The 20,548-nt window shown below is 45.2% G+C and overlaps 1 protein-coding gene across 7 annotated transcripts in view; it reads right to left on the bottom strand.

Annotated features, from left to right (window-relative positions):
* The window catches only part of LOC131943909 (EH domain-binding protein 1), a 68,263-nt gene that overhangs the window by 5,374 nt on the left and 42,341 nt on the right, over positions 1-20,548 (bottom strand). For all 7 annotated transcript variants that reach the window (XM_059304241.1, XM_059304242.1, XM_059304244.1 and 4 more), the window contains 2 exons: positions 11,354-11,427; positions 2,016-2,130 (listed from right to left, as the gene is read on the bottom strand). In XM_059304241.1, the coding sequence (XP_059160224.1) occupies positions 2,016-2,130; positions 11,354-11,427 (189 nt within the window). The remainder of the gene's footprint in view (positions 1-2,015; positions 2,131-11,353; positions 11,428-20,548) is intronic.

Genomic DNA, 20,548 nt, shown 5'->3' with positions numbered 1-20,548 from the left:
TTTGAGCGATTTCCGACAACCGGAAGTGGTACTTTTTCTACTTTGAATTTTTCAAAAGCCTATAACTTGAGTACTATTTCAGATAGATAAATGAAATTTCACATGTAAGTAAAAGATCTAATTCTCTACCTTCTGTTAAATTTTGAGTAATTTCCGTTGACTGGAAGTAGTAATTTACGCTACTTCCGATTTCTCAAAAAACTAATGTAAATTTTTAAAGTACTAATACTATTGCGCACCATTATACACACCTTTATTAGGCGTTCGCTTGGTGCGCAATTGTTTTTTACTGAGATTCTATTCTATTTTTAAAAGTTTCAGTATTTAAAATGGATTAAAAATCATAACTATATCCCCAGTTACCATCCCCTGTTGTTTTATATAAGATTATTCGAGAAAGTTTAGGGGAGATCACTACCAGTTTATTTAAAGTTATAGTTCGTCAATGGTGGGACGGAGTGGTCTAGCGGTAGAGAGCTGGACTGCTAACCCGTAAGTCTCGAGTTCGAATCCGGGTTCAAGTCAGTAGACCGTCCCTGAGTCCACCCAACTATGATGGGTACCTAACCCACATTAGGGAAAGTAAAGGCGGCTGGGCATAGTGCTGACCATACTATCTCTTCATATGCCGATTTCACAGAAACAAGTGAACTCTACTTCACTTGCCCCAAAGACCGTCAGGTTTGAAAGGGAAACTTTACTTTTTACTTTTATTTCGTCAATAGTTGAACTTTTATTCAAACCTTAATATTTGGTGGCAAGGACAGGCAGTGTGGTGATATAGAATTGGTGAGACAGGCAGTGTGGTGATATAGAATTGGTGGGACAGGCAGTGTGGTGATATAGAATTGGTGGGACAGGCAGTGTGGTGATATAGAATTGGTGGGACAGGCAGTGTGGTGATATAGAATTGGTGGGACAGGCAGTGTGGTGATATAGAATTGGTGGGACAGGCAGTGTGGTGATATAGAATTGGTGGGACAGGCAGTGTGGTGATATAGAATTGGTGGGACAGGCAGTGTGGTGATATAGAATTGGTGGGACAGGCAGTGTGGTGATATAGAATTGGTGGGGCAGACAGTGTGGTGATATAGAATTGGTGGGACAGGCAGTGTGGTGATATAGAATTGGTGGGACAGGCAGTGTGGTGATATAGAATTGGTGGGGCAGACAGTGTGGTGATATAGAATTGGTGGGACAGGCAGTGTGGTGATATAGAATTGGTGGGACAGGCAGTGTGGTGATATAGAATTGGTGGGGCAGGCAGTGTGGTGATATAGAATTGGTGGGACAGGCAGTGTGGTGATATAGAATTGGTGGGGCAGACAGTGTGGTGATATAGAATTGGTGGGACAGGCAGTGTGGTGATATAGAATTGGTGGGACAGGCAGTGTGGTGATATAGAATTGGTGGGACAGGCAGTGTGGTGATATAGAATTGGTGAGGCAGGCAGTGTGGTGACAGGAATCTAAAAAGGTAGTGGGCTAGGCATGACAATTTAACAGTCCCTACCGAGACAGACAAAAGAGGAGCATGACAATTTAACAGAGCAGACAGACCGAGGGAGAAGCGAGCACGAAGCGGGTAAGGCGAGACTGTTGACGTCAAGGTTGAACAAACACGAGCCAGAATACAGCCATTAGCCCTCTTCACGGCATCAACGGGCTGTTCTCATGCCGACGAGGGCCATACGCTCTATGTACAGTACGGGGCCTCGTATCCCGGGGTAGGGAGGGACAAAAGGTTTGAGTTACCTCTATAATTAGAAACATGCTATATAAGGGACCGGACGGCCAGTGGGAAACTGATGCTAGACCGACTGTGGGAATGATACACAGCAGAAATCTATAGTCCGCAACTACATCTTCAGTGGAAAAAAGAACTTGCTTACAGAAACCTTTGTTACGGCTTTAGTTTTATAGACACCAATAGTTAGTTGATAAATACAGCAAATGACGGAGAAACAGGGCTAAACTAACGCTGGCAAATGCAGCCATACATCAGCTGCTACTTACGCCCGTTCCTGAGAATCCAGATGCTGAACAAGTTCGTCTCTTTTATTAACCACCGTTACCAACTCATCAAGCAGTAGCCGCTCTCTGCGCTTCTGTGCTTCTGTTTTCTGCCAGTCTACAAGCGAGAAAAATACACAATATATTATGTACTAGCTGCATACCCGTGCTCCGCCACGGTAAATCTTTTTTAAATGTACCAACTTGGGAACAGAACAAAACTAAACACAACACAAACGCAAACGCAACACAAATAAAACGCAACACAAACGCAACACAAACACAACACAAATAAAAACACAAACACAAAAGAAAACACAAAGAACACAAACACAAAAGAAAACACAAACACAATTCAAACGAACACAATGCAAACACAAACGAAAACACAAACGCAACACACAAACACAAAAGAAAACACTCATAAATTTGCATTCACATTTTGCTAATTATATTATTGCAACAATTATTCCTTCTTGGAGGTCCGTAGATTTTGCATTCACATTTTTTTTATTAGCGTGAGTTGAATTTATTTTTTAAATTACCTCCCTTGAAATATTACAAAACAGTTTAATTAATTCTTTTTTTCGACCCTATTATTATTAAAATGTATCCACTTTTTCTAGGAATCTAAACGAAAATGATATTTGACATTGATCCTTTTAATATGTTTTAGCAATGTGCGTGTATTTAATATTTTCTTTACGTTATGCAAAAGCATAAAAACAGTGGCAACTATAAAATAAATTTAAGTTGTTATATAAACAAACCCTACTCTATTGCTTAACATAATGCGATGCACTGAAAAGCACTAAATGGTGCGATGTTCACTTATATGGTTCCAAAATCTATAGCGATGACGGAATGGCGGAATGACTGACACACTACCACCAGCGATACAATATAGATATATGTATGAATATGATTTATATACACCAAAACTTTATATATACTAAAAAAACTCAAGTTGTCTACAAGTTTGTATATTTGTTTGTTTGTCTGGTTACATGAGAGAAACTGCACTATATGTAGAACGGTAATAGGGCATTACCCCCCCCCCCCCCTCGGAGTAATTACCCCCTGTTAATTATCCCCCGCCAAGTAGGACATTACCCCCCCCCCCCCCGGGCATAGCTTAAGGTTCAGCTAGGTCAGGGCTATGGTTAGGGCTAGGGTTAGGATTAGGCTTGGATCAATGTCTAGATTTGGGTTAATTTTAGGGTGAGGTGAATTCTTAGGTTTTTCGTATTTGTCTTAAGGTTAGGATTAAGGTAATATATAGGTATAGAGTTAGAATCAGGATTCTATTTTGGAGGATGGGAAGGGGGGGGGGAATTCCCCAGGGGGGTAAATACGGGGGGGGGGATGTCCGGGGGGAAATGTCCGGGGGGGGAGTAATGTCCTGTAGCCATGTAGAACTGTAAAATGCGTGTTTAGGTAGAGAATTATGTTCTTTTTGACTAAACTATTAATCACACATTTTTTAATGACGTTAATTAATTTATTGATAAGTTCATAGGGATACACGCCACTTTAATTGTAAAAGTTCAGAACAATGACTTTATTTATTTTTTAAAACATAAATGGCGGCTTCCATCGAAGATTTTTTTTGCCGATTCAAAAGTTTAACGCATTATAGAGCCCATTTTCTGTCGGCTATAGCTTTAACGAGACGTCCGTTTGCTATTTTTATATAGTTCCAACACTATTATCAATTTTCAACAGTTTTTCTAATTTGAGTATACAACACATGTCTCTAGATCTGGAGATCAGCTGTCGGAAGAAGCGAAAGTCAATCTAGAATCTAGGTCAAACCAAAATTAATTAGTTAAAAATAAAAACAATTCTAAAAACAAATCTAAAAATATAAATTTTTGCTTTTTAGCTTCAATGATCATCTTATTCGAGAATGCATGGGATTTATCTATCTAGGTTCTAGAATAGTTCTAAATCTAGAACTAGAAAAAATTAGACTTAAAAGCAAGCCAGCAGTATTCAACATCTGAACTAGATCTAGCTTTATCTTGTCCCAACACTGGCTGCATGTATCTAGCCAGATACTTGTCCCAACACTGGCTGCATGTATCTAGCCAGATACTTGTCCCACCACTGGCTGCATGTATCTAGCCAGATACTTGTCCCAACACTGGCTGCATGTATCTAGCCAGATACTTGTCCAACACTGGCTGCATGTATCTAGCCAGAAACTTGTCCCACCACTGGCTGCATGTATCTAGCCAGATACTTGTCCCAACACTGGCTGCATGTATCTAGCCAGATACTTGTCCAACACTGGCTGCATGTATCTAGCCAGATACTTGTCCCACCACTGGCTGCATGTATCTAGCCAGATACAACATCTAGCCAGATACTAGTCCCAACACTGGCTGCATGTATCTAGCCAGATACTTGTCCCAACACTGACTGCATGGCTGCATGTATCTAGCCAGATACTTGTCCCAAATTTGGCTGCATGTATCTTATCTAGCCAGATACTTGTCCCAACACTGGCTGCATGTATCTAGCCAGATACTTGTCCCACCACTGGCTGCATGTATCTAGCCAGATACTTGTCCCAACACTGGCTGCATGTATCTAGCCAGATACTTGTCCCACCACTGGCTGCATGTATCTAGCCAGATACTTGTCCCAACACTGGCTGCATGTATCTAGCCAGATACTTGTCCCAACACTGGCTGCATGTATCTAGCCAGATACAACATCTAGCCAGATACTTGTCCCAACACTGGCTGCATGTATCTAGCCAGATACTTGTCCCACCACTGGCTGCATGTATCTAGCCAGATACTTGTCCCAACACTGGCTGCATGTATCTAGCCAGATACTTGTCCAACACTGGCTGCATGTATCTAGCCAGATACTTGTCCCAACACTGGCTGCATGTATCTAGCCAGATACTTGTCCAACACTGGCTGCATGTATCTAGCCAGATACTTGTCCCACCACTGGCTGCATGTATCTAGCCAGATACAACATCTAGCCAGATACTAGTCCCAACACTGGCTGCATGTATCTAGCCAGATACTTGTCCCACCACTGGCTGCATGTATCTAGCCAGATACTTGTCCCAAATTTGGCTGCATGTATCTAGCCAGATACTTGTCCCAAATTTGGCTGCATGTATCTAGCCAGATACTTGTCCCAACACTGGCTGCATGTATCTAGCCAGATACTTGTCCCACCACTGGCTGCATGTATCTAGCCAGATACTTGTCCCAACACTGGCTGCATGTATCTAGCCAGATACTTGTCCAACACTGGCTGCATGTATCTAGCCAGATACTTGTCCCAACACTGGCTGCATGTATCTAGCCAGATACTTGTCCAACACTGGCTGCATGTATCTAGCCAGATACTTGTCCCACCACTGGCTGCATGTATCTAGCCAGATACAACATCTAGCCAGATACTAGTCCCAACACTGGCTGCATGTATCTAGCCAGATACTTGTCCCACCACTGGCTGCATGTATCTAGCCAGATACTTGTCCCAACACTGGCTGCATGGCAGCATGTATCTAGCCAGATACTTGTCCCAAATTTGGCTGCATGTATCTAGCCAGATACTTGTCCCACCACTGGCTGCATGTATCTAGCCAGATACTTGTCCCAACACTGGCAGCATGTATCTAGCCAGATACTTGTCCAACACTGGCTGCATGTATCTAGCCAGATACTTGTCCCACCACTGGCTGCATGTATCTAGCCAGATACTTGTCCCAACACTGGCTGCATGTATCTAGCCAGATACTTGTCCAACACTGGATGCATGTATCTAGCCAGATACTTGTCCCAACACTGGCTGCATGTATCTAGCCAGATACTTGTCCCAACACTGGCTGCATGTATCTAGCCAGATACTTGTCCAACACTGGCTGCATGTATCTAGCCAGATACTTGTCCCACCACTGGCTGCATGTATCTAGCCAGATACTTGTCCCACCACAGGCTGCATGTATCTAGCCAGATACTTGTCCCACCACTGGCTGCATGTATCTAGCCAGATACTTGTCCCAACACTGGCTGCATGTATCTAGCCAGATACTTGTCCCACCACTGGCTGCATGTATCTAGCCAGATACTTGTCCCACCACTGGCTGCATGTATCTAGCCAGATACTTGTCCAACACTGGCTGCATGTATCTAGCCAGATACTTGTCCCAACACTGGCTGCATGTATCTAGCCAGATACTTGTCCAACACTGGCTGCATGTATCTAGCCAGATACTTGTCCCACCACTGGCTGCATGTATCTAGCCAGATACTTGTCCCACCATTGGCTGCATGTATCTAGCCAGATACTTGTCCAACACTGGCTGCATGTATCTAGCCAGATACTTGTCCCAACACTGGCTGCATGTATCTAGCCAGATACTTGTCCAACACTGGCTGCATGTATCTAGCCAGATACTTGTCCCACCACTGGCTGCATGTATCTAGCCAGATACAACATCTAGCCAGATACTTGTCCCAACACTGGCTGCATGGCTGCATGTATCTAGCCAGATACTTGTCCCAAATTTGGCTGCATGTATCTAGCCAGATACTTGTCCCAACACTGGCTGCATGTATCTAGCCAGATACTTGTCCAACACTGGCTGCATGTATCTAGCCAGATACTTGTCCCACCACTGGCTGCATGTATCTAGCCAGATACTTGTCCCACCACTGGCTGCATGTATCTAGCCAGATACTTGTCCCACCACTGGCTGCATGTATCTAGCCAGATACTTGTCCAACACTGGCTGCATGTATCTAGCCAGAAACTTGTCCCACCACTGGCTGCATGTATCTAGCCAGATACTTGTCCCACCACTGGCTGCATGTATCTAGCCAGATACTTGTCCCAACACTGGCTGCATGTATCTAGCCAGATACTTGTCCAACACTGGCTGCATGTATCTAGCCAGATACTTGTCCCACCACTGGCTGCATGTATCTAGCCAGATACTTGTCCCACCACTGGCTGCATGTATCTAGCCAGATACTTGTCCAACACTGGCTGCATGTATCTAGCCAGATACTTGTCCCAACACTGGATGCATGTATCTAGCCAGATACAACATCTAGCCAGATACTTGTCCCAACACTGGATGCATGTATCTAGCCAGATACAACATCTAGCCAGATACTTGTCCCACCACTGGCTGCATGTATCTAGCCAGATACTTGTCCCACCACTGGCTGCATGTATCTAGCCAGATACTTGTCCAACACTGGCTGCATGTATCTAGCCAGATACTTGTCCCAACACTGGCTGCATGTATCTAGCCAGATACAACATCTAGCCAGATACTTGTCCCACCACTGGCTGCATGTATCTAGCCAGATACTTGTCCCACCACTGGCTGCATGTATCTAGCCAGATACTTGTCCAACACTGGCTGCATGTATCTAGCCAGATACTTGTCCCAACACTGGATGCATGTATCTAGCCAGATACAACATCTAGCCAGATACTTGTCCCAACACTGGATGCATGTATCTAGCCAGATACAACATCTAGCCAGATACTTGTCCCACCACTGGCTGCATGTATCTAGCCAGATGCTTGTCCCAACACTGGATGCATGTATCTAGCCAGATACAACATCTAGCCAGATACTTGTCCCAACACTGGATGCATGTATCTAGCCAGATACAACATCTAGCCAGATACTTGTCCCAACACTGGCTGCATGTATCTAGCCAGATACAACATCTAGCCAGATACTTGTCCCAACACGGGCTGCATGTATCTAGCCAGATACTTGTCCCATCATTGGCTGCATGTATCGAGGCGGCACGAGCCGATACACGCCAGTTGTCCTGCCATCCATCACTGTGTCGAGGGGAACAGCTAGGCGGATTAGGACGGGAAGATGGACCGTTTGACAAGCCCGTGGAACCAAATCTGTACAGCACACAAATAGACGGCGGGGTCCCACAGTCCAGCGGTGAGTAAGGAATCTGAGACCGGCAGACGACAGGTGGGCCAGCGTTCAGTCGCCTGTCTCCGGCAGGCATCGCTAGCCAGGAGAGGACGGCAATACAGATAAGTATTTCCCCACCTCAAGATATCATTCCAACATGGCAGGACTAAGTGGGCATGCGGTGTAGCGCTCAGTTGAATGTGCATGTTGACGGCATTTGATGAGAGAAAAATGTGTACCCTGGCTATCCAAGTCTGCGAGAAAAAACTTCTCTGATCAAGTCCTTTAGCCGCGTCCCCGAGATTGGCTGCACGTCTCGGCACGTGGCGAGCTCCACGCAGGCCACCACGTGACGACAAAGGGAGGCTAGCATGGACAGCTTCCCCAGAACAATCAGCATGACACAAGTCGACGCCACAAGACAATGGGGGGATGTATCAACTTTCCCCTGGACGGCTCGCCATTAACGGACTGGGCCGGGGTGACAGGACATGACTGGTGTCCTTCCCCAACGGAAACACGATCTAAAGACAGCATATGGCCTTGGCTCCCAGGCTAGCCTCATCTGCCGGTCATGACTTCATTGTTTCCTTCGAGCCCTAGTTCATCACCTATTTGACCCTTGCTTCTACGTGTAGTGGCCACACACTGAAATAACTGGCCAAAAGTTGTGGCCAGTCAAATGACCCTTGCTTCTACGTGTAGTGGCCACACACTGAAATAACTGGCCAAAAGTTGTGGCCAGTCAAATGACCCTCGCTTTTACGTATGGTGGCCACACACTGAAATAACTGGCCAAAAGTTGTGGCTAGTCAAATGACCCTTGCTTTTACGTGTGGTGGCCACACACTAAAGTAAATGGCCAAAAGTTGTGGCCAGTCAAATGACCCTTGCTTTTACGTGTGGTGGCCACACACTAAAGTAAATGGCCAAAAGTTGTGGCCAGTCAAATGACCCTTGCTTCTACGTGTAGTGGCCACACGCTGAAATAAATGGCCAAAAGTTGTGGCCAGTCAAATTAGCGTATCAGGCGGCGGAATTAGTTATGTAAGCATGTGTTAGTAACTAGTTATGTAAGCATGTGTTAGTAACTAGTTATGTAAGCATGTGTTAGTAACGAGTTATGTAAGCATGTGTTAGTAACTAGTTATGTAAGCATGTGTTGGTAACTAGTTATGTAAGCATGTGTTAGTAACTAGTTATGTAAGCATGTGTTGGTAACCAGTTATGTAAGCATGTGTTAGTAACGAGTTATGTAAGCATGTGTTAGTAACTAGTTATGTAAGCATGTGTTGGTAACTAGTTATGTAAGCATGTGTTAGTAACTAGTTATGTAAGCATGTGTTAGTAACTAGTTATGTAAGCATGTGCTAGTAACTAGTTATGTAAGCATCTACTGTAACTAGTATTGTTAGAACATGCCATCCTAAAGCCATCTAAGTAAGCCACCTCCTCTAATCAGCTAGGTAAAGTCCATTAAACGTGTAGAGGCAGAAGAAAGAATCTTCATTGATTTCCTATCAAACACAGGCCAGCTCAAAGATCTAATCCGCTGATGGATGTAGGAGCTCAGCGTCCACATCATCACAACAATTAAACCACCACACCAATGGCCAGTTTTATACAGGCCAGCCAATGAAGGGCTCTCGTCTCAAAGGCCAATTTATAACGCAATCTTTCTGCGCAACTATAGACAGCATACACACACACACACGCACACACACACAAACACACACAGCGCGCTACTCAACAACCTTTGTGTATGTGAATATTCACACGTTGATATCATGTATAGAAAATATACGTCACAGTGACCTAAAACTGGACCTACAGTTTGATATAAAACTGGACCCAACAGTGACCTAAAACTGGACCCATCAGTGACATAAAACTGGACCTAACAGTGACCTAAAACTGGACATAACAGTGACATAAAACTGGACCTACAGTTTGATATAAAACTGGACCTATAGTTAGATATAAAACTGGACCTAACAGTGACATAAAACTGGACCCAACAGTGACATAAAACTGGACCTAACAGTGACCTAAAACTGGACCTAACAGTGACCTAAAACTGGACCTAACAGTGACCTAAAACTGGACCTAACAGTGACCTAAAACTGGACCTAACTGTGACCTAAAACTGGACCTAACAGTGACCTAAAACTGGACCTAAAAAGTGACATGACTGAAACAACCGACTGACGGACACTACTTGGAGGAAGGAGCCCACCCTCTAAGACTGAGCTAGTGATCCTGCAAGTACTGTAACTCTAATGAGTTTTCCCACCAGAAGCCCCGGGGAGCCTGTTGTGGTAGTTTCGCCTCCCATTGTTTGCGCTGCCAGCTATGTTCCCACTTGCCACACCCGCGATCAATGGGTGGGGGCGGCCACGCCATACACGGGGCCCAGAGTGTGGTTGGTACATATAGAATGGCAAGTGTGAGGGTGGGCAATACACGAGGCCCAGAGTGTGGTTGGTCCAAATAGAATGGCAAGTGTGAGGGTGGGCAATACACGGGGCCCAGAGTGTGGTTGGTCCAAATAGAATGGCAAGTGTGAGGGTGGCCACGCAATACACGGGGCCCAGAGTGTGGTTGGTCCAAATAGAATGGCAAGTGTGGGGGTGGGCAATACACGGGGCCCAGAGTGTGGTTGGTCCAAATAGAATGGCAAGTGTGAGGGTGGGCAATACACGGGGCCCAGAGTGTGGTTGGTCCAAATAGAATGGCAAGTGTGGGGGTGGGCAATACACGGGGCCCTGAGTGTGGTTGGTCCAAACAGAATGGCAAGTGTGAGGGTGGGCAATACACGGGGCCCAGAGTGTGGTTGGTCCAAATAGAACGGCAAGTGTGAGGGTGGACAATACACGGGGCCCAGAATGTGGTTGGTCCAAATAGAATGACAAGTGTGAGGGTGGGCAATACACGGGGCCCAGAATGTGGTTGGTCCAAATAGAATGACAAGTGTGAGGGTGGCCACGCAATACACGGGGCCCAGAATGTGGTTGGTCCAAATAGAATGGCAAGTGTGAGGGTGGGCAATACACGAGGCCCAGAATGTGGTTGGTCCAAATAGAATGACAAGTGTGAGGGTGGCCACGCAATACACGGGGCCCAGAATGTGGTTGGTCCAAATAGAATGGCAAGTGTGAGGGTGGGCAATACACGGGGCCCAGAGTGTGGTTGGTCCAAACAGAATGACAAGTGACAGCTTACATAGGGGCATACGGCTGCTCACTTTAACGATATCAATTTACTTGTCTTTTACAACTCATGTCTAAACCAATGGCTTTACACAAGCCCAGCGGTGAAAAACTTATTTCCCCTGAATGAAACCATGTAGCAAGATGTGTAGCCTCCCTTACAAGGTTATTTGAGTGGTGTAGTTTAATCCGCGACTCACCTTCTATGGCCATCATAGCTCTCAGCTCTCTATTCAGCAACTCGAATCGCCTTTCAAGATCGTCTTCCTTCTCTCTGGAATCAAAGAGAAAAAAAGTGTTCTAATGATAGGCTAAAGGCGGGCAGTCAAACATCAAATAAGCCATCTATCTTTTATTCTCGTCACAACTGATCCTAGCCGTGGCTACATTATCAGGTGAACCAACTCAACAGTAACATTAGTAAATTAATCGGCTCCTTCAGTCGATAGGTAGCTAAGGTAGGTAGGTAGGTAGGTAGATTGGTTGGTTGGTTGGGTAGGTAGGTAGGCAGGCAGGCAGGTAGGAAGGCTGGCAGGCAGGCAGGTAGGTAGGTTGGAAGGTAGGCAGGTAGGTAGGTAGGTAGGTAGGTAGGTAGGTAGGTAGGTAGGTAGGTAGGTAGGTAGGTAGGTAGGTAGGTAGGTAGGTAGGTAGGCAGGTAGGCAAGCAAGCAGGCAGGCAGGCAGACAGGTAGGTAGGTAGGTAGGTAGGTAGGTAGGTAGGCAGGCAGGCAGGTAGGTAGGCAGGCAGGTAGGCAGGCAGGCAGGCAGGCAGACAGGTAGGTAGGTAGGTAGGTAGGTAGGTAGGTAGGCAGGTAGGCAAGCAAGCAGGCAGGCAGGCAGACAGGTAGGTAGGTAGGTAGGCAGTTAAGTAGGCAGGTAGGCAGGTAGGTAGGCAGGCAGGTAGGCAGGCAGGCAGGCAGACAGGTAGGTAGGTAGGTAGGTAGGTAGGCAGGCAGGCAGGCAGACAGGTAGGTAGGTAGGTAGGTAGGTAGGTAGGTAGGTAGGTAGGTAGGTAGGTAGGTAGGTAGGTAGGTAGGTAGGTAGGTAGGTAGGTAGGTAGGTAGGCCAGACGGCGGTACGCGTGAACACATTAGAGGATAAGTCGACAGAAGAAAAGTACATCAGGACAAGTAGGGAGAGGACAAGTAGACAGACGTCAATTAAACAGAGGACAAGTAAACAGAGGACAAGTAGACATAGGACAAGTAGACAGACGTCAATTAAACAGAGGACAAGTAGACAGAGGACAAGTAGACAGAGGACAAGTAGACAGAGGACAAGTAGACACAGGACAAGTAGACAGAGGACAAGTAGACAGAGGACAAGTAGACACAGGACAAGTAGACAGAGGACAAGTAGACAGAGGACAAGTAGACAGAGGACAAGTACAGCAGGACAAGTAGATAGAGGACAAGTCGACAGAATAAAAGTACAGCAGGACTAGTAGACAGAGGACAAGTAGGCATAGGACAAGTAGATAGAGGACAAGTAGACAGAGGAGAAGTAGGCAGAGGACAATTACAGCAGAGGACAAGTAGACAGAGGACAAGTAGACAGAGGACAAGTACAGCAGGACAAGTAGACAGAGGACAAGTAGACAGAGGACAAGTAGACAGAGGACAAGTAGACAGAGGACAAGTAAACAGAGGACAAGTAGACAGAGGACAAGTAGACATAGGACAAGTAGACAGAGGACAAGTAGGCAGAGGACAAGTAGGCAGAGGACAAGTAGACAGAGGACAAGTAGACAGAGGACAAGTAGGCAGAGGACAAGTAGACAGAGGACAAGTAGACATAGGACAAGTAGGCAGAGGACAAGTAGACAGAACAAGTAGGCTCAATGAGAAGAAAAACCGCACTCGGCATGATGAGATCCATCTTAGAGGCGGTTCTGTATTAACTGAATTCATCGTCCACATCGAATGCTACAGTCAAAATAAACGCCATTAGTAAGAGAACCTCTGAGAGGTTTTGATAGAAAGAAGACTAATTAAATGAATGTGAGGATGTCCCAAGATATGAATACAGCCCCTGAGGTTGTGTGTCAAAGACCAGAGCTTGTATAACACAAGCCAGAGGACTACACTGCAACTGACGCATCGAGGAACCAGTAAAGAGGATTAACGGCTTAGGCTGGAATCTTCTTTCAGGCTTAAGGAAAACTAAAGAGCTTTGGACCCATACGGCTGGGGTATGAGATGGTGTCATCAAAACATTGACAACACGGGCACGGCAACACGGGCACGGCAACACGGGCACGACAACACGGGCACGGCAACACGGGAACGGCAACACGGGCACGGCAATACGGGCACGGCAACACGGGCACGGCAACACGGGCACGGCAACACGGGCACGGCAACACAGTGCATACAAACACACCACCTACAAGACATACAATACAACACACCGCCTAAAACATATACAACACACCGCCTAAAACATATACAACACACCGCCTACAACATATACAACACACCGCCTGCAAAATAAACAAGATAACACATCGCCTACAACATATACAAGATAACACATCGCCTACAACATATACAAGATAACACATCGCCTACAACATATACAAGATAACACATCGCCTACAACATATACAAGATAACACATCGCCTACAACATATACAAGATAACACATCGCCTACAACATATACAAGACAACACATCGCCTACAACATATACAAGATAACACATCGCCTACAACATATACAAGATAACACATCGCCTACAACATATACAAGATAACACACCGCCTACAACATATACAAGATAACACATCGCCTACAACATATACAAGAAAACACACCACCTACAACACATACAAGACAACACACCACCTACAACACATACAACACAACACACCACCTACAAGACATACAAAATAACACACCGACTAAAACATATACAACACATCGCCTACAACATATACAACGCACCGCCTAAAACATATACAACACACCACCTACAACACATACAAGAAAACACACCGCCTACAACATATACAAGATAACACATCGCCTACAACATATACAACGCACCGACTAAAACATATACAACACACCACCTACAACACATACAAGAAAACACACCGCCTACAACACATACAAGACAACACACCGCCTAAAACAAAGGCCCCTCTATGTTAACTATATGTGGTCTACTAATGATTTGTGTACTGTCAATGTGTGTAGGCCTGCTACTAATGAAATGTGTACTGTCAATGTGTGTAGGCCTGCCACTGATGAAATGTGTACTGTCAATGTGTGTAGACCTGCCACTGATGAAGTGAGTGATAGAGGCGTACAACACAATTCAGCAGCCAGTGTGTACTGCACTGTTTAATACAGCGTTGGGTATTAGGAATGATTGTAAAAATTTGTCGTCAGATTAGCTGCAGTCGTGGGTGGGGGGATGAGCGGATTAAAGAGAATTGATTAGGATCTCTTTTCATATTTTCTATTGTGTGTAGTAGGCCGATTTTACTCCATCGGATCTTCTTAGACTAAAGATCTTAGTATGTGCAATCTTCTTATGTACAGGCTCCGGTATAAAAGGTAGTCGTCCATTCGTCTCTCACATACCGTAGCCATGACTTACTGCAGCACTCACATGCATCTCCTGGATGGAATGGCCCGTACCATTCCGTTCTTTGGATAATGGATAACCTCAAGTGTATAAGGCACTACAGCGGTGCTTAATGGGTGAGTTCAATGGCTTTCTATTGAACAAACATAAGCAGAGGAGCTTGGTTTGATTTAGTAATACAGCACATTGGTGTGGTGGATAGGTGCTTTGTTTTAAAACTTGGTGGATATGTGCTTTGTTTTATCATGAGGTGGATAGGTGCTTTGTTTTATCATGTGGTGGATAGGTGCTTTGTTTTATCATGTGGTGGATAGGTGCTTTGTTTTAAAACTTGGTGGATAGGTGCTTTGTTTTAAAACGTGGTGGATAGGTGCTTTGTTTTATCATGTGGTGGATAGGTGCTTTGTTTTAAAACTTGGTGGATATGTGCTTTGTTTTAAAACGTGGTGGATAGGTGCTTTGTTTTATCATGTGGTGGATAGGTGCTTTGTTTTAAAACGTGGTGGATAGGTGCTTTGTTTTATCATGTGGTGGATAGGTGCTTTGTTTTAAAACGTGGTGGATATGTGCTTTGTTTTATCATGAGGTGGATAGGTGCTTTGTTTTATCATGTGCTGGATAGGTGCTTTGTTTTATCATGTGGTGGATAGGTGCTTTGTTTTATCATGTGGTGGATAGGTGCTTTGTTTTATAACGGGGGTGGATAGGTGCTTTGTTTTATAACGGGGGTGGATAGGTGCTTTGTTTTATCATGTGGTGGATAGGTGCTTTGTTTTATCATGTGGTGGATAGGTGCTTTGTTTTTAAACTTGGTGGATAGGTGCTTTGTTTTATCATGTGGTGGATAGGTGCTTTGTTTTATAACGGGGGTGGATAGGTGCTTTGTTTTAAAACGTGGTGGATAGGTGCTTTGTTTTATCATGTGGTGGATAGGTGCTTTGTTTTATCATGTGGTGGATAGGTGCTTTGTTTTAAAACTTGGTGGATATGTGCTTTGTTTTATCATGAGGTGGATAGGTGCTTTGTTTTATCATGTGCTGGATAGGTGCTTTGTTTTATCATGTGGTGGATAGGTGCTTTGTTTTATCATGTGGTGGATAGGTGCTTTGTTTTATAACGGGGGTGGATAGGTGCTTTGTTTTATAACGGGGGTGGATAGGTGCTTTGTTTTATCATGTGGTGGATAGGTGCTTTGTTTTATCATGTGGTGGATAGGTGCTTTGTTTTTAAACTTGGTGGATAGGTGCTTTGTTTTATCATGTGGTGGATAGGTGCTTTGTTTTTAAACTTGGTGGATATGTGCTTTGTTTTATCATATAGTGGATAGACGCTTTGTTTTATAACGGGGGTGGATAGGTGCTTTGTTATGCATCAATCTAATCATTTTTACTTTCTCGTATATATCGTGCAAAAAAAAAAAAATCGAGATTTTTATAAATCTCGACGTTTTACACCTCACTGATACGGAAAAACATAATTTTGCAATCTTGTCCGTATGCCTGTGTGTCTGTCTGTGTGTGTGTGTGTGTGTCTGTGTGTAAACACGATAAGCTGAGTACCATTAAAGTTAGGCTGATGAAATTTCATATATAAGTATTTTATCAAAATCGTAAATCCTTATCAACTTTTGAGCGATTTCCGATAACCGGAAGTGGTACTTTTTCTACTTTGAATTTTTCAAAAGCCTGTAACTTGAGTACTATGTAGGATAGATAAATGAAATTTCACATGTAAGTAAAAGATCTAATTCTCTACCTTCTTTAAAATTTTGAGTAATTTCCGTTACCCGGAAGTACTAATTTACGCTATTTCCAATTTCTAAAAAAACGCATGTAAATTTATAAAGTACTAACAATATTGCGCACTATTATGCACATTTTGTTTTGGCGTTAGCTTGATGCGCAATTCTTTTTTCTATGAGATTCTATACTATTTTTTAAAGTTTAGTTATTAAAAATCATGTCTATATTCCAAGTTATATAAGAATATTCGAGAAAGTTTAGGGGAGAACACTCCCGGTTTATTCTATCCGAGCTACTTGCATCAATCTAACCATTTTTCTATCCGAGCTACTTGCATCAATCTAACCATTTTTCTATCCGAGCTATTTGCATCAATCTAACCATTTTTCTATCCGAGCTACTTGCATCAATCTAACCATTTTTCTATCCGAGCTACTTGCATCAATCTAACCATTTTTCTATCCGAGCTACTTGCATCAATCTAACCATTTTTCTATCCGAGCTACTTGCATCAATCTAACCATTTTTCTATCCGAGCTACTTGCATCAATCTAACCATTTTTCTATCCGAGCTACTTGCATCAATCTAACCATTTTTCTATCCGAGCTACTTGCATCAATCTAACCATTTTTCTATCCGAGCTACTTGCATCAATCTAACCATTTTTCTATCCGAGCTACTTGCATCAATCTAACCATTTTTCTATCCGAGCTACTTGCATCAATCTAACCATTTTTCTATCCGAGCTACTTGCATCAATCTAACCATTTTTCTATCCGAGCTACTTGCATCAATCTAACCATTTTTCTATCCGAGCTACTTGCATCAATCTAACCATTTTTCTATCCGGGCTACTTGTATTCTAATGAACGTCTGGCCAGTAGGACCCACGGCTGGATCAATCCTGTGCACAGAGCTAAGCCTCCACATGTAAAGAGCATCATTACGCGAGAGCCTCGCGAATTTCATTACCAGATGCTTGTTATCCGGCGTTAAAACAAACACACCCCGGGGCAGGATGGGGGAGGGGCGCAACGGTCACACAGATGCGGGGACCATGGCAGAGGGGCGCCATGGTCACAAGGTTGCGGGGACCATAGAAGAGGGGCGCTACAGTCACACAGTTGCGGGGACCATGGGAGAGGGGCGCCATGGTCACACAGTTGCGGGGACCATGGGAGAGGGGCGCTATGGTCACAAGGTTGCGGGGACCATGGGAGAGGGGCGCAACGGTCACAAGGTTGCGGGGACCATATGAGAGGGGCGCTACAGTCACACAGTTGCGGGGACCATAGGAGAGGGGCGCCATGGTCACACAGTTGCGGGGACCATAGGAGAGGGGCGCCATGGTCACACAGTTGCGGGGACCATAGGAGAGGGGCGCCATGGTCACACAGTTGCGGGGACCATGGGAGAGGGGCGCCATGGTCACACAGTTGCGGGGACCAAAGGAGAGGGGCGCCATGGTCACACAGTTGCGGGGACCATAGGAGAGGGGCGCCATGGTCACACAGTTGCGGGGACCATAGGAGAGGGGCGCCATGGTCACACAGTTGCGGGGACCATGGGAGAGGGGCGCTACAGTCACACAGTTGCGGGGACCATAGGAGAGGGGCGCCATGGTCACACAGTTGCGGGGACCATGGGAGAGGGGCGCTACAGTCACACAGTTGCGGGGACCATAGGAGAGGTGCGCCATAGTCACACAGTTGCGGGGACCATATGAGAGGGGCGCCATGGTCACAAGGTTGTGGGGACCATGGGAGAGGGGCGCTACAGTCACACAGTTGCGGGGACCATAGGAGAGGGGCGCTACAGTCACACAGTTGCGGGGACCATAGGAGAGGGGCGCTACAGTCACACAGTTGCGGGGACCATAGGAGAGGGGCGCTACAGTCACACAGTTGCGGGGACCATGGGAGAGGGGCGCTACAGTCACACAGTTGCGGGGACCATAGGAGAGGGGCGCTATGGTCACAAGGTTGTGGGGACCATAGGAGAGGGGCGCTATGGTCACAAGGTTGTGGGGACCATATGAGAGGGGCGCCATGGTCACAAGGTTGTGGGGACCATGGGAGAGGGGCGCTATGGTCACAAGGTTGTGGGGACCATAGGAGAGGGGCGCTATGGTCACAAGGTTGTGGGGACCATGGGAGAGGGGCGCCATGGTCACACAGTTGCGGGGACCATAGGAGAGGGGCGCCATGGTCACAAGGTTGTGGGGACCATGGGAGAGGGGCGCTATGGTCACAAGGTTGTGGGGACCATGGGAGAGGGGCGCCATGGTCACACAGTTGCGGGGACCATAGGAGAGGGGCGCCATGGTCACAAGGTTGTGGGGACCATGGGAGAGGGGCGCTATGGTCACAAGGTTGTGGGGACCATGGGAGAGGGGCGCCACGGTGACACAACTCCTGTGGTTACAGATTATGTCTTAGTGATGATTATAAAAGCTTGTTCTAAGTTAATTAATTAGTAAAGATACTGGGTAGGGGGGTAAGTTAATTAATTAGTAAAGATACTGGGTAGGGGGGTAAGTTAATTAATTAGTAAAGATACTGGGTAGGGGGAGGTAAGTTAATTAATTAGTAAAGATACTGGGTAGGGGGTTATTCCTGTTGGTTACATCTGTACTAAGAGACATGTTGAACAGCCATATAAAAAGTTGTAGTTTCTGTCCCCTACACAAAAAGTTGTAGTTTCTGTCCCCTACACAAAAAGTTGTAGTGTCTGTCCCCTACATAAAAAGTTGTAGTGTCTGTCCCCTACACAAAAAGTTGTAGTGTCTGTCCCCTACATAAAAAGTTGTAGTGTCTGTCCCCTACACAAAAAGTTGTAGTGTCTGTCCCCTACACAAAAAGTTGTATGTCTGTCCCCTACACAAAAAGTTGTAGTGTCTGTCCCCTACATAAAAAGTTGTAGTGTCTGTCCCCTACACAAAAAGTTGTATGTCTGTCCCCTACACATGTCCCCTACACAAAAAGTTGTAGTGTCTGTCCCCTACATAAAAAGTTGTAGTGTCTGTCCCCTACACAAAAAGTTGTATGTCTGTCCCCTACACATGTCCCCTACATAAAAAGTTGTAGTTTCTGTCCCCTACACAAAAAGTTGTAGTGTCTGTCCCCTACACAAAAAGTTGTAGTGTCTGTCCCCTACATAAAAAGTTGTAGTGTCTGTCCCCTACACAAAAAGTTGTAGTGTCTGTCCCCTACACAAAAAGTTGTAGTGTCTGTCCCCTACACAAAAAGTTGTAGTGTCTGTCCCCTACACAAAAAGTTGTATGTCTGTCCCCTACACATGTCCCCTACATAAAAAGTTGTAGTTTCTGTCCCCTACACAAAAAGTTGTAGTGTCTGTCCCCTACACAAAAAGTTGTAGTGTCTGTCCCCTACACAAAAAGTTGTAGTGTCTGTCCCCTACACAAAAAGTTGTAGTGTCTGTCCCCTACACAAAAAGTTGTAGTGTCTGTCCCCTACACATGTCCCCTACATAAAAAGTTGTAGTGTCTGTCCCCTACACAAAAAGTTGTAGTGTCTGTCCCCTACACAAAAAGTTGTAGTGTCTGTCCCCTACATAAAAAGTTGTAGTGTCTGTCCCCTACACAAAAAGTTGTATGTCTGTCCCCTACACATGTCCCCTACATAAAAAGTTGTAGTGTCTGTCCCCTACACATGTCCCCTACATAAAAAGTTGTAGTGTCTGTCCCCTACACAAAAAGTTGTAGTGTCTGTCCCCTACATAAAAAGTTGTAGTGTCTGTCCCCTACACAAAAAGTTGTATGTCTGTCCCCTACACATGTCCCCTACATAAAAAGTTGTAGTTTCTGTCCCCCACACAAAAAGTTGTAGCGTAGGGACCAGCTGCGAGACAAAATAACCGAACAAGAATTTTAATCTGGTAGAAGGCCACCCCCCCTCTCCCTAGAACAGAACGACGGCGTAATGTTTTCAAATGGTTGTGCTTAAGGCGAGCTAGAAATGATCGAGTGAGGGAGGCTAATTAATCAAGAGTTTCTAGAAGTGAGTCAGCTCACCTATGTCCCATTAGTGTAATGAACAA

The sequence above is a fragment of the Physella acuta genome, unplaced genomic scaffold (assembly GCF_028476545.2).
Source record: "Physella acuta isolate Inbredline_101_S28 unplaced genomic scaffold, ASM2847654v3 ptg000473l, whole genome shotgun sequence".
Classification (NCBI taxonomy): Eukaryota; Metazoa; Mollusca; class Gastropoda; family Physidae; genus Physella; species Physella acuta.
The sequence above is the reverse complement of the archived record's forward strand: the minus strand, read 5'-3'. Positions and strand labels throughout refer to the sequence as shown.